A 14990-nucleotide genomic window follows, 5' to 3' on the forward strand; every position below is an offset into this window, starting at 1 on the left:
CGCGCCCACCTTGGGAGCGAGGGATTGAGTGTGCGGGGATCGCATCCCAAACTCGGCGGAATCTTCTCACCCTCCACGTGCTAGACTTTTTGTTGTGGTCTGGACGCTAGTCATTCGGATGAAATAATTGACACAGGGCGAGAGTAGCGGCGAGAATCCAGGCAGCGAAAGTACCAGATGGCGAAAGTCCCACAGCCTAGAACCCCCTCACCCCCCTCACCACCACCCCCTCCTCACTCACTCACTCACAATGTTCGTAACCACTGATTTACAACTTTTTTCCGACTTAGAAACGAAATATTACAGGGGAAGAAATAATGTGGATATTGCCCAGAGTTCTGCCATGTTGTGATGAGGATGAAAGAAGGCGGCACAAGGTAACCGAAGACGACACTTCCTTCTGACTTCAATCACGTTGTAATGAGGGGTGGGAGACAATACAAAGCGAGTACAGAACCCCTACAAGCCAGGGTCCAGCATCAAACGCTGAGCCCTGACCTTGAACCCGCAGGGAAAGAGGAAGAGAGGCCGGCCTCGCAACAACTGAAGGCGAGACACCGAGGCAGAGCTGAAGCAGCAAGGGACCAACTACTACTACTACTACTACTGATGATGAAGATGATAACAATACTACTGCTACTACTACTAACAACAACAACAACAACAAGAATAACAACAATAATAACAATACTACTACTACTACTACTAATGATAATTATCATCATCATCATAACAACAACAACAACAACAACAACAAAATAATAATAATAATAACAGCCACAAACGACCCCCCTGGGTCATTCCGGCATTGCCCAAAATAACTCCAGGGTACAAATCCAGCAGGAGGGGTTGGTAGGCTGGAGTGAGGCTGTTACACAGCTGGAAAAGCTTATGTTTATCTCCGTATATAAATGAATGCATTCAGCGCGGGGCATGCGTGGTGTGCTCTCCCTTTGACGCACCATATTTCCCGTTGGTAAAGAGCAGTGTCTTGGTTAATCAAAGACCAAAGATGGAACGGCTCAAGTTTTGGTCAGTCAGTTTCGTCTGTCTGTACTGTTTCTTGAATCTGGCGACGGCTTTGTCCAACAAGGTAAGAGGATGCCACTATGGTGCATTTATATATAATGATGATAAATCAATATATATATATTTTTTTCCTGTTTGTTTGTTTTGCGCCTTTGATTTTTGATAACGGCTTCGTCAGTTAAGAGAATAGGATTTCACCATATGAATGATGTACAAGAAGATAAAAATGATTGAACTTTTTTTTTCTTCCCCGGAATGAAAATGCAAACATTGGGAACGTAACAATTTTGTTTAATCGTGGTGTATACCTATTGTATACACACAATTTATTATATAAATGAAGATTGCACGATTTTATCTTTTGTAAACTTTAAAGAAAAAACAACAACATTTGCTAAGAACTGACTACATTGTATACACAGGATGCATGCAAGCATTAAACGCCACTTCAGAAGATATAATCTAAAATTCAGAATGACAACTCCTCACTCTCCAAAGCCCCTAAACCATTATTTCTGTAAATAAGTGTGCTCGTGTGTACTATGATATTCTTATTCATGATGAATATAAGCATGAATATTGTGAAAAATGGGATGCAATACAAAATAAGAAGCTTCAATGGAATCTCGCAGTTAGAAAATACGATACATAAAAAAAAATAAAACTTAGATGGTTCCAGATAAGACTCGTTCATATAATGCTATCAACAAGCGCTGTATAGATGCGTAATATTTGGGTTTAATCAACGAGAGCCTCTTTAGTCTAAGTATAATGAACCAAGACAATATTTAGCATATATTTTGGACATGCGAGTTTGTATAATGAGTTTGATGGATAATGATTAGTGTGAAAATATATAGTCTTATCAAAATCAAAGAGAGAATTGTTCCGTTTGGTCATGGTGCTACATTCAAATCAGATCCTACGTTTGATAAGATTCTTATAAATGCGAATTTTTTTTTTTCATATACAAATACCCGAATCAATAATACTTATCCACTGCATTGTCATTTCAGGCGGTATCTTAAACATGCATTTGAAATACAGACTCACATCTCTCTTGTAAACATGATAAGTTTGTGATTAATTGGTTACCATACAAAACATCAGTTGATATCTACACAAAAAAAAAAAAAAAAAAAAAAAAGACAGAAAAAGAGTTGATGACTTTTTTCCACGCCGTATCATCGGCATTTATTTATTTCGTGTTGTGTGTGTTCCCTGTGCGGAATAGCCGATAATGAAAAAAAATATATAACGGCTATAATCCTTAACAACGAAGTGTATTGCACATGAACTTAATGTTCTGTATAAAGTATATTTGTAATTGTATATGCGTATGCTATAGCTTTACACTGTTCTATAACAATCAGGTAATGATGCTGAACGTGGATCGAAAGGATCGAAATGCAATGTGATGTGCTACAATGCGATTTTGACAGGTTATACACCAGCAATATATGTATGCATAAACACACACGTGTATTATTTCTTTGTATGTTCTACCTGCTTGTCTGTTTTGTCTTTCAGTCGATGAATGTATTTTATTTCCTTTTGCCTTTGGAATAGTGAAAAGTGCATGCAATTTTAGATAGTTTAGACAAACATCGCCCCGTCCGTGTAACGCAAAAAAAAGTGTTTGTTTGCTTTTCTTCGCAAAAGCTGTGCTTTATTTAAAACGGCGAATAATTGTTATTTTAGTCTGTCTGTACCTTCCTTTTTTTTAAGCCTGTTTATTTTGTGAGAGGGAGGATTTGCACTGAAAGGAATAACAGACTGGAATCAGTCCCCTGGGTGGTCCACTTAGAGTCAGGAACGTGACTTACCCGCCTCCGTGGCGAAGCGGACTACCGACTGGGAGGACGCAGATGATTGTATCTCTGTGTAGTTTATGTAAGGATTTTTTTTTTTTCGTTCGTGGGCTGCAATTTCCACGTTCACTCGTATGTACACGAGTGGGATTTTACGTGCATGACCGTTTTTACGCAGTCATGTAGGCAGTCGTACTCCTTTTTCGGGGGTGTGGATGCTGGGTATGTTCTTGTTTCCATAACCCACCGAACGCTGACATGGATAACAGGATCTTTAACGTGCGTATTTGATCTTCTGCTCGCGGTATACACACGAAGGGGATTCAGGCACTAGCAGGCCTGCACATATGTTGACCTGAGAGATCGGAAAAATCTCCACCCTATACCCACCAGGCGCCGTTACCGAGATTTGAACCCGGGACCCTCAGACTGAAAGTCCAACACTTTAACCACTCGGCTATTGCGCCCGTCACGTAAGGATGTATTATGAGAGTACAGCCCTGTCACGTAGTGTAGTCCCAAACTTAAATGGACCCGCAAAGCAACATCGTCATCACCTTTAGCGTCATTCATCATCATCGGAAAAACTGGAAGACAAAATGTCCCAATAATTATGAGGCACAAGAAACAGGAACAACATGACTTGGCTGGGTATTGAAAGCAAAGGACGTCTTTCAGGAGAAACGATCTGCAGGAGCAGCTCCTACAGGAGCAGCCGTCTTCTCAGAGACAGGGGACGGACAAGGGGCGGTGGTGACCAGCCATGGTGCCCCCGTCAGCGAGGCCCTGCATGGAGAAAAAAGCCAGGTCTGTCCTTCTTCATTATTCGTTTGTTGCTTTATACGTGTTTATTATTTGCCTTTGATGAATTGGTGTGTGTATGTGTGTGTGTGTGTGTGTGTGTGTGTGTTTATTATTTGCCTTTGATGAATTGGTGTGTGTGTGTGTGTGTGTCTGCGTGTGTGTGTTTATTTGCCTTTGATGAATTGTTGTGTGTGTGTGTGTGTGTGTGTGTGTGTGTGTGAATATATAATAATTTATCTAGTTTATCATGTACATTGAAATGCGCACTTTTCATGTATTTTCTTGCCATAGTTTGTAATGTTTCCTCGCTTAGTTGGACTAACCTGCATATTTGGTGGAAGGAAGTGGTGGGGGCGGGGGTTGGGGGGTGGGGTGGGGGGATGGGTGGGTGTAACGTAGTTATGTATCCGTGTTGGAAATGGAGGAGGAATTTTCTTTTAATGTATCGTCACACATACTGGAGATTGTAGACTTTGGTGGCGTCATGTTCATTGTTCTAAGCCGGGATAAAGAATCGAAAATGGGTTCTTTTGTTTTATCTCTGAATGTTTTCAGCCAGTACAAATCGAGAGAATGGTAGGAAAATTTTAGGAAAAGGGAAAAAAAAATCTCATCTTTCTGTCGTTAAGATACGAGCAAAAAAGAATTACATATCTTTACTCAGCGCCATACATTTTTTTTGACGATTCAAAGGAATGATTTCAAATAGTAGAATTATCTATATGCTATACGGAAACTACATGAAGCAAGATAGTATTTTCATAAAGCATGCTTTTGTGTGTGACTATGAGTGATCGCACGCGCGCGCGTGAGAGAGAGAGAGAGAGAGAGAGATCGAGATCGATCCTCACTACGACTACCTTGCCACTAGTTGCCATCATTGTTCAGTTCCAGGAAGGAAAGGAAATCGAAAAGTATTCCTCAAAGGACTTGGAAATCATACGCACACAGCTGATTGAAAGTGGGGTGAGACTTTTTTTTTCTCCAGTTTTTGTAATTATTCCAGTTGCTCGCATATATAGATATGTTTTTTTGTTTTGGTAGTGATGATGGCGGTGGTGTTAAGGATGGCAATGGTGGTGTGTTTTCTTCCTCTTCTTGTTCTTGTTGTTCTTATCATTGTCGGTGGTTTGGCAGTTGTAGTAGTGGTCGTGGTAGTAGTAGCAGTAGTATAGTAGTAGTAGTAGTAATGGTGGTATCATTACCACCATCAAGGGGCGCGACTCTGCGACTCTGTTGCTGACCGGAGGTTCAAATTTTGCTCTGTCAGTTTATGTCAGTAAATCAGTTTCCAGGTGGAGTTTTGCCGTGTAATTGGGACCAGTGTGTTCGTAAGGATGTATTCAAAGTGTTTTGTGACTCTTTTAGTGCTGTGCTTTTGTTTTAAGTTTGCAGAGGGGATTTTTCATTTACGGACTGGTTCAAGTGAGTTTTTTTGACAGAGCCGCCATTACACCACTGCACTACAGCCGTGAGTTTTTAATGAGTTTTAAAGACAGCAGTTCTTTACCGCCCCCCCAGTTTTATCACTGATTTTACTGAACCAACATCCAAGAGAAAGAATGGTAAAAAGAAACGTGGTGCTAGAGGAGGAGTGAGAAACAGACTGAGAAGGAATGGCTTCAAACCAGCACTTCCAGCCATTACCCTTTCCAACGTTCCCTCTCTGCACAACAAACTTGACGAACCAGCACTTCCAGCCATTACCCTTTCCAACGTTCCCTCTCTGCACAACAAACTTGACGAACCAGCACTTCCAGCCATTACCCTTTCCAACGTTCCCTCTCTGCACAACAAACTTGACGAACCAGCACTTCCAGCCATTACCCTTTCCAACGTTCGCTCTCTGCACAACAAACTTGACGAACCAGCACTTCCAGCCATGACCCTTTCCAACGTTCCCTCTCTGCACAACAAACTTGACGAACCAGCACTTCCAGCCATGACCCTTTCCAACGTTCCCTCTCTGCACAACAAACTTGACGAACCAGCACTTCCAGCCATGACCCTTTCCAACGTTCCCTCTCTGCACAACAAACTTGACGAACCAGCACTTCCAGCCATGACCCTTTCCAACGTTCGCTCTATGCACAACAAATTTGACGAACCAGCACTTCCAGCCATGACCCTTTCCAACGTTCCCTCTCTGCACAACAAACTTGACGAACCAGCACTTCCAGCCATGACCCTTTCCAACGTTCGCTCTCTGCACAACAAACTTGACGAACCAGCACTTCCAGCCATGACCCTTTTCAACGTTCCCTCTCTGCACAACAAACTTGACGAACCAGCACTTCCAGCCATGACCCTTTCCAACGTTCGCTCTCTGCACAACAAACTTGACGAACTTTCTGCTCTTATTCAGTATGACAATGACTATAAAAGAACAAGTTTATTTTGCTTTACAGAAACATGGCTAACTGAACGGGAAGGGGATATTGATATTGAGGGGTTCACAACTATTCGTTTTGACAGAGACAGAATGAAAACGGAGAAAAAAAAAGGTGGTGGTCTGTGCATGCTTGTTTACAAAAAAAAAAAAAAAAAAAAAAAAAAAAAAGGCCACAAACTTCTGTGTTCGTGAGCGCATCAGCACGAAATCGAATGAAATCTTGACTGTTTCTTTCCGCCCTCACTATCTTCCCCGTGAATTTGGACAGGTGACTGTGATTCTGACCTACATTCCAGGCCCTGACAATTCACAGGCAGCACAGCGTGTGGCTGACAGTTACAACGCAGCGCTAAGTAGGTCAGTGGGTCAGGCTGTGTTCATACTTGGAGATTTCAACACGTGTGACATTACAGGACATTTGCCTAACCTTCATCAATATGTGTCTTGCCCCACACGTCTAAACAGGACTTTAGATCGTTGCTATGGCGAAATTCTGATGCTTATACTACTCGATGCAGGCCACCTCTTGGCAGGTCTGGCCATAATGTTGTACATCTCATTCCAAATTACATTCAAAAAGTAAAACGTCAAAAACCAATATTGCACAACACAAAAAAGTGGGACAGTGACAGTGTCGTAGCTTTGAAAGGTTGTTTTGAAGCCACTGACTGGCAGTTATTTATTGACAGTTGTTCCAATAGTCTTGAAGAACTTGTGGATCATGTTGTATCGTACATCCAATTTTGTGAAGATTTAGTTATTAAGACAAAGACCACTAAGATTTTTTCTAATAATACACCATGGATTACTAAAGAGTTGAAAGGTATTCTAAATGAAAAGAAAATAGCTTTTTTAGCTGGTGACACTTTTAAGGTAAATGAACTCAAAAGAAGTTTTAACATTCAACTTAAGTTAGCAAAACTAAGAAGATCTGTCCAACTCTGATGCTATTTATTTCAGTGAAATTAAAAAGTTCTGTTCCTGGTGTGAGAAAAACTATCTGGATCTCAACGTATTGAAAACAAAAGAAATGTTAATAGATTTTCGGAAAGACCCCTTGCCTGTAGCTAATCTTGTTATTGATGGTCAAACAGTGGAGAGGGTCAATGAATATAGATATTTGGGGACCATCTTAGACAATAAGCTGCCTTTTGACAGAAATGTTGATTCCATTCATAAGAAATGTCAATCTAGAATTTTTTGTTTACAGAAGCTTAGAAATGTTGGCATAAATTCAAATATTCTTCAAAGTTATTATCGATGTTGTATCGAGTCCGTGCTTACAGTTTCATTTATGTGCTGGTATGGAAGTTTGGGAGTGAGGAGTAAGCGTGTTTTGAACGATGTCATGAGTCTATGCAGTAAAATTGTGGGAGTGAAACAAGCTAGTATGCAAGAGCTGTATGAAAGTCGAGTGGTTAAAAAAAGCAGGCAGATAGCAACTGACGACACCCATATTTTAGCAACGTATTATGAGCTATTGCCATCAGGACGACGCTACAGAACTTTTAAGTTGAAATCCAGAGCTCTGAAGACTTTTATTCCACGTTCAATCCACCTTTTAAATTCTTGAGAACTGTGTGTGTGTGTGTGTGTGTGTGTGTGTGTGCGCGCGCGCACTCTCATGTGAGACGTGTGAAAGTCCGTGCATGATAGGCTGTACCTTGTTCTAGTTGTGGTGTGTGTGTGTGTGTGTGTGTGTGTGTGTGTGTGTGTGTGTGTGTGTGTGTTTTGAGCTTAAAACGTGACAATTGGTTATAATGAATGTACAATATGTAGGAAGAATAATGTGCAATATGCAGGATGAATGTACAATGAATATGTCTAATGCTAACGTCCATATTCTAAATATATTTCTGTTTAATAATTACGATATAATAATTAATTGCAATTTTTTTTAAAGCGAATATGTGAAATGCTTTTATTTGAGATCATATGTTTATTACTCTTGTTTAATCAAGTTATCCGCGTGTGTGGGGTGGGTGGTGGTGGTGGGGGTTCCGGGGGTGGTGGGGGGTGGTGGTGGGGTGCGGTGCGGGTGTGTGCTGATTATCTGGTTGTGGTTTTCCGCAATTCATCTTTATTCTTATCTTATCTGTCTATTATAATCAATGTAATACAATGTGCAGTATAGTAGGCTATGTTTATAATTATATTCAAATAATGTTTCTTAATTCTTTCTGTTTTTACATTAAGAATACTGGTTATTACCTGCAGTGTGTGGATGTATGTATGAAACGATGTATGTGATATTTTTTACATTTGTACCTTCGTAATATTTGTAGGGGCTGTTGTTGGCTTTTACAGTTATGGTCCCCATGTTGTTTACTTGTCTATGTTGAGATAATGCACCTGACCAAATTTCTCCAGTTGGAGATAATAAAGTTATTCTTATCTTAAAACGTGAATATAAAGTGGAACGAAAATTGTTGTGTGGGGATGCTAGGAAGGCCTGGCAGGGGTTAAATACAATGATGGGGAGGACACAGCGGCCCAAAGCTCTGTTGTCTGATGACCCCTTTGGCTTTGCCAATGACATGAACAGGTTTTACGCAAGGTTTGACAGGCAGGATTTCCGTGCAGAGTGTGATGAGCTATGTCAGTCACTTGTCTCTTGCCCTGTGGAACTGGACACAGCAGAGGTGACGAGGTGTTTTTCACGTGTCAACCCAAATAAAGCGCCAGGACCAGACGGCCTGTCAGGTCGCGTGTTGAAAGTTTGTGCCGACCAGCTTGGTCCAGTTTTTACACGTGTTTTTCAATTTCTTTTAGATAATCATTTCATGCCCCGCTTATGGAAGATGACAACTATTGTTCCATTGCCAAAGTTTTCTGGTGCTGTCCAAATGAAAGATTTCCACCCAGTGGCTCTCACATCTGTCATTGCCAAATGTATGGAAAGAGTTGTCTGTGGACACTTGTCGAAATGTGTAGCTGATCACATGGATCTACTACAGTTTGAGTACGGGGCTAGACGAGGTGTTGATGATGCAACAATTTCTTTAATTGATCTAACCGCACGTCATTTGGACACATCTGGAACATCTGTTAGGGCATTTTTTATGGATCTGTCCGCTGCTTTTAATACTATTCAACATCATATTTTAGTGAGGAAACTTATAGACCTAGATGTAACATCTGGCCTTATTTTATGGATACGACAGTTTTTATGTGAACGGCCACAGTGTGTTTGTCTGAATGTCAGTTCTGGCTGGCCCATATTGTATGAAATTATTACTGTGAATACTGGAGTTCCGCAGGGCTGTGTTTTATCCCCTTTGCTTTTCTCCCTCTACATTAACGACATCAGGTGCTCAGAACTTTTCCTCAATCTTGTAAAATATGCTGATGACATGGCTTTAGTAGGTCTTTTAAAAGACGAGTTTTCAATTTCACAGTATTTTTTTTTAGAAATTAGTGTCATAAACTCTTTCTTAAAGGATAACTTTCTCGAACTGAACGTGGAGAAAACAAAACAACTTAGTTTAGGCAGTGAAAGGGACACACACACACAAAATCCAGTCATAATAGATCAGAAACAAGTGGAAATAGTGGACAGTTTTAAATATCTAGGGACCATAGTTGATCACAGTCTCACATTCAGAGAACATGTTGATGCCACTGCCAAGAAAGCTCACCAGAGACTCTTTTTACTGCGAAAATTAAGAAGTTTTAATGTTAGTCCACACATACTTGAGCTGGTGTACAGAAGTCTGATAGAAAGTGTCATGGCTTTCAGTATTGTGGCCTGGTTTGGCAATCTGACTGTGAAGTTAAAGACAAAATTAGGACAAGTTGTAAACCTGGCCAGCAAAATCATAACCAAGCCCCAGCAGCAACTGAACACCCGAAACCAATCCACTCTTAGCAGAAAAGCACTCCAAATTCTTAATGATTCCACTCATCCACTTTGTCTTTCAGAAACTCCCTTCTGGTAGACGATGTAAAATTCCTCTTGCAAAGAAGAATGTGTACAAAAAGTCATTTGCCATCTCTGCTGCTGCTGTGATAAATGATTCGCTCAAATAATTCAATTGCCTGTGATTTGTTTATTGTTATGATGACAGTTGCTTTTCTTCCCTATATGTATGCATGCATGCGTGTGAAGAAAGAAGTGAGGGGAGGGGGTGAGGGGAGAAGTGTGTGTGTGTGTGTGTGTGTGTGTGTGTGTGTGTGTGTGTGTGCGCGCGTGCTCAGTGTTATTGTTTTGCCGCAGAGGGGCGTGAAAGGAGTTTTACATGCTTTTAGTATTGGTGGCGGTGTTGACCCTTCAGCTGTGATTTCATGTTCTTAAATGTTATAATTATCTTACTGAATATTTTCCTTTTATATCATTGAAATGTTTCACTTTATCTTAAAATGTAATTTTTGTTTTCTTACCTAAATGTTTTCTTTTAACATGATAGTTCATATGTACGCTGTGATCAAGGAAGGGTGTGCCAGTTGCTCATTCTTTTTTCGGTTTTATCTGTTGATGAGCATTTGTCTTTTTAAATGTTATTATTATCTTACTGAATATTCTCCTTTTTATAATGGTTGAAATGTACACATACGCGCGCGCGCGTGCGCGCGCACACACGCTCTACACGCAGGCACACACACGCGTGCGCGCGCATACACGCTCTACACGCAGGCACACACACGCGTGCGCGCGCGCGCGCGTGCGCACGCACAAAACGATGCATGCACACGCACGGACACACACGCAACACACACACAGTTGTTACACTCTGAATCATTATGTACTAGTATCTTACCCACATGTTTTTCTTTTTACATAATAATTGACGTGTGCATGGTGATAAGTGAAGGGTGTGTCAGTTTTGTTTTTTTTTGTTTTTGTTTTTTTGTTTTTTGTTGTTGTTTTTTTTTTTTTGCTGACGGGCATTTTATTTTATTTCAAGTGAGCCTAAAGAAAATTTTCTGTTTTTGGTTGAAGCAGATAATAAAGTATTTTGAACTTAATTGAATTGAATTGAATTATCCTTGTTGATGCTGGCCCTTTCACAAAGACAGAAGAAAATAATTCATGTATTTGCAAATACGCGTAGTATGCTGTGTAGCATCCTTTTGTTTATCCACTTGTTTCTGCCACCCTCTCTCATACTCCACCGCCCCCTTCCCCTCCCCCACTACACCCCCCCCCCTCTCTCTCTCTCTCTCTCTCCTGATGAATATAATTATCATACATTTATCTCAGAAGCACAATGAATAAGGCATAATCACAATGATCAGAACATTCCAGAGTAAACGAGGAGGATATCCATGTGTAAATTTTATTTTCTTGTGTTAATTTGGTAAGGTATATAAATTGATATACTGAACTATATCACTGCCAGAATGGATGGTCGAGTTTGTATGATTAGTTTGTGTGTGTGTGTGTGTGTGTGTGTGTGTGTGTGTGTGTGTGTCTGTGTGTGTGTGTGTCTGTGTGTGTGTGTGTTCCGCTTGTTTAATGTATTGTGAGAGAGTGATATTTAGAGATTTTTTTTTTGTTTGCTGATGAAACGCTGTTAAGCAGAATGTTGCTTTGCACTTAAGGGGATTTAAGAATTAACCATCGTCACCCCCTTGTCATGTGAAAGTGATGGCCTAGTAACGCGTCCGCCTTGGAAGCGAGAGAATCTGAGTGCGCTGGTTCGAATCACGGCTCAGCCGCCGATATTTTCTCCCCCTCCACTAGACCTTGAGTGGTGGTCTGGACGCTAGTCATTCGGATGAGACGATAAACCGAGGTCCCGTGTACAGCATGCATTTAGCGCACGTAAAAGAACCCACGGCAATAAAAGGGTTGTTCCTGGCAAAATTCTTTAGAAAAATCCACTTCGATAGGAAAAACAAATAAAACTACACGCAGGAAAAAAAAAACAACCCAAAATGGGTGGCGCTGTAGTGTAGCGACGCGCTCTCCCTTGGGAGAGCAGCCCGAATTTCACACAGAGAAATCTGATGTGATAAAAAGAAATACAAATACAAATAGACCCTTACAGGTATTGACAATAAAATGTCAAATTGTCAAAGCTTCTCACCCCCCCCCCCACCCCCATCTACCTCTCGTGCCATGAAACTTCCCACATTAACATATGTACTTTCACCTTTTTCAGCTCCATTCATTTCGCTGGTTTGTGTCAGTTCAATGGAACACTCATCAGTATCTATAGATGTGCACTAAAGTTGGGCAGCTCTTTCAAATCCGTGTGATGTTCTTGAATCAGACCGTACAAAATGAGAGGGTTTTTACGGTCAATACCGGAGTGTGATGACAGGAACACATGTGAGTTTCTCCCTGAATTATGTTATCTTCAAGCTTCTCTCTTACTGTTGGAGATAAAAATCAATATATATATATATATATATATATATATATATATGTGTGTGTGTGTGTGTGTGTGTGTGTGTGTGTGTGTGTGTGTGTGTTTCTAAATAATGCAGGTTGTGTGTGTGTGTGTGTGTGTGTGTGTGTGTGTGTGTCTGTGTGTGTCTGTGTGTAATTTGTATATTGTGACAGAAAAAACAAAAAACAAAACAAAACAAAACAAAAAAACAACAACCAACAAACAAAAAACCATCATGCTTTCAGCTGTATTGCGTCGTAAAAGAAAAACGTCCTCAATTTCTGCATTTATTTTACATTTGACCTATTTTGAAGCGTCTACGTGGTACGCTTTGCTTGTATATGTACAATAGCTGTTAGTATACAGGCTGTTGCATTGTTTCAAACAGTACCTAGACGACGAAGATCCAGTGGAGCATCCTGAACGAAAACGTCGAAGTCTGTCTCGCCAAAAGAGGTTTGTGTCAACAGAGAGGACGTATGTCTGGCCAAAAGGCATCGTCCCCTTTGACTTCAACATGAACACCACCAGTAAGTGAAATAGCGGAGTGGGAAGGAGAGAGAGAGGTGGGGGGGTGGGGTCGTGGGGGGTAGGGGGGAGAGAGATATATATAGAGAGAGGGGGGAGGGGAGAGAGAGATAGAGAGGGGGGAGGGGGAGAGAAACAGCGAGAGGGGGGGAGGAGGAGAGAGAGAGGGGGGGGGAAGGGAGAGAGAGAGAAGGAGGGAGGAGGGGGAGAGAGATAGAGAGGGGGAGAGGAAGAGAGAGAGAGCGGGGGAAGAGAGAGGGGGAGGGGAAGAGAGAGAGAGAGAGGGGGGGGGGAGGGGAGAGAGAGAGAGGGAGAGTTTGAAGTTGGGTCATGCCCAGATTTAGCAACCTGAATTTCTGGAGGTAAATGAATGGCACATTTCGTGTCTTTTTCAATGCAGGCATGAAGTATAACATAAATAACAATCATTTGACCATTGCCATCCACTCTGAGTAGGCAAGTTGTGGCGTAAATCGCCTGAAAATCCAACGTCATAACCCTTTACGAACCCGATAACGACATCACACGCTTTCCTGCAAATGCATATTTTGGCGGCTGTACAGGAAAGCGTGCATGTCGTTATCAGGATAGTATTGGGTTACGACGGTGGTTTTTCAAGCAATTTTTCCACAATTTACCAACTCGGAGTGGATAACAAAGGTCAAATGATTGTTGTTTATGTTATACGTCATGCCTGCCTTGCAATATACACAAAATACACCGTGCATACAGCTCCAGGAATTTAGGTGGCTATAATTGGACATTACCTGTTACCGTTTTGGTCTAAACCTATTGGAACCAGCCACGTTCTAATGGATTACTCTGAAAAGGCCTGATCAGTGTGTTGGGTTTATGTGAAGTTCCCCCGCCTGTCTTTTGTTTTCAAAGGTTATCAACATTTAATACAAAACCCATTTTAATTAAGGGTTTTTTGAAAATCTGTTTTTTTCCCCCCTCATGATTACATTACTGGATGAAGCGCGTTGTCACAAGTGAGTCTCGAAGGCCTTGCCTCTCTTGTTTTATGGTGTAGCACTCTTTGATATCTCCTTGAAACTGAAAAGGGAATTTTACACTAAAAAAAAAAAAAAGGTAATGCCCTGGACATTGTGTCATTCGTATGTTTGGTTTAATTCTTGTTCCATAGCCCTCACCTTCCTCCAGTTTTTATACGTTTGATTGGCAGATGAGTACTACAGATTCGAAGCACTGGTTGCGATGACCAGGTATCACAAGTACACCTGCATCCGTTTTGTACCCTGGGTGCTGGAGGAAACCAAGGCGAAGTACGGACTGGATGAAGAATCTCACATCACCATTACCAAAGTAGACGGGTAAACATGCGAATCATCTGCAGTATGTGTTATCCACGTCGTTAGAGAATGGTACCATGTGACAGAGTGGAGTGATGGCCTAGTGGTAACGCATCCGCCTAGGAAGCGAGAGAATCTGAGCGCGCTGGTTCGAATCACGGCTCAGCCGCCGATATTTTCTCCCCCTTCACTAGACCTTGAGTGGTTGTCTGGACGCTAGTCATTCGGATGAGACGATAAACCGAGGTCCCGTGTGCAGAATGAACTTAGCGCACGTAACAAGCCACAGCAACAAAAGGGTTGTTCTTGGCAAAATTCTGTAGAAAAATCCACTTCGATAGGAAAAACAAATCAAACTGCAGGCAGGAAAAAATACAAAAAAATGGGTGGCGCTGTAGTGTAGCGACGCGTTCTCCCTGGGGAGAGCAGCCCGAATTTCACACAGAGAAATCAGTTGTGATAAAAAGAAATACAAATACAAATAATCATTCTGAAATACACGTTAGGCTTTAGCCGATATTCCAATCAAACGGAGCAGCTTGCATGCAGGTCCTACGTCATCACTGAATAAGACAGAAAAGTTTACATATGAGAAAGTCTCCCACGGTAGTTCACACTGTTTTCTGTGATGAGGGATTGGAAATTTGAAAACATGTGACTGAAATCAATTATCAATCAACTATTTTCAATTATCAGTTATTTAATCTTAGTCATGGTTGCAGTTAAACTGATTGACAGACTGAACACTTCCTGTTTCGGAGATAAGCCTATGTTAATT

At 41.3% G+C, this 14990-nt stretch overlaps 1 protein-coding gene across 1 annotated transcript in view; it reads left to right on the plus strand.

Moving 5' to 3' along the window:
* Positions 1 to 946: 946 nt before the first annotated feature.
* The window catches only part of LOC143297173 (uncharacterized), a 57361-nt gene continuing 43317 nt past the window's right edge, over positions 947 to 14990 (plus strand). The window contains exons 1-5 of the mRNA XM_076609366.1: positions 947 to 1093; positions 3519 to 3647; positions 4533 to 4610; positions 12760 to 12901; positions 14086 to 14233. Of these exons, the coding sequence (XP_076465481.1) occupies positions 1013 to 1093; positions 3519 to 3647; positions 4533 to 4610; positions 12760 to 12901; positions 14086 to 14233 (578 nt within the window). The 5' untranslated portion in view covers positions 947 to 1012. The remainder of the gene's footprint in view (positions 1094 to 3518; positions 3648 to 4532; positions 4611 to 12759; positions 12902 to 14085; positions 14234 to 14990) is intronic.

The sequence above is a fragment of the Babylonia areolata genome, chromosome 22 (assembly GCF_041734735.1).
Source record: "Babylonia areolata isolate BAREFJ2019XMU chromosome 22, ASM4173473v1, whole genome shotgun sequence".
NCBI classification, from domain to species: Eukaryota; Metazoa; Mollusca; class Gastropoda; order Neogastropoda; family Buccinidae; genus Babylonia; species Babylonia areolata.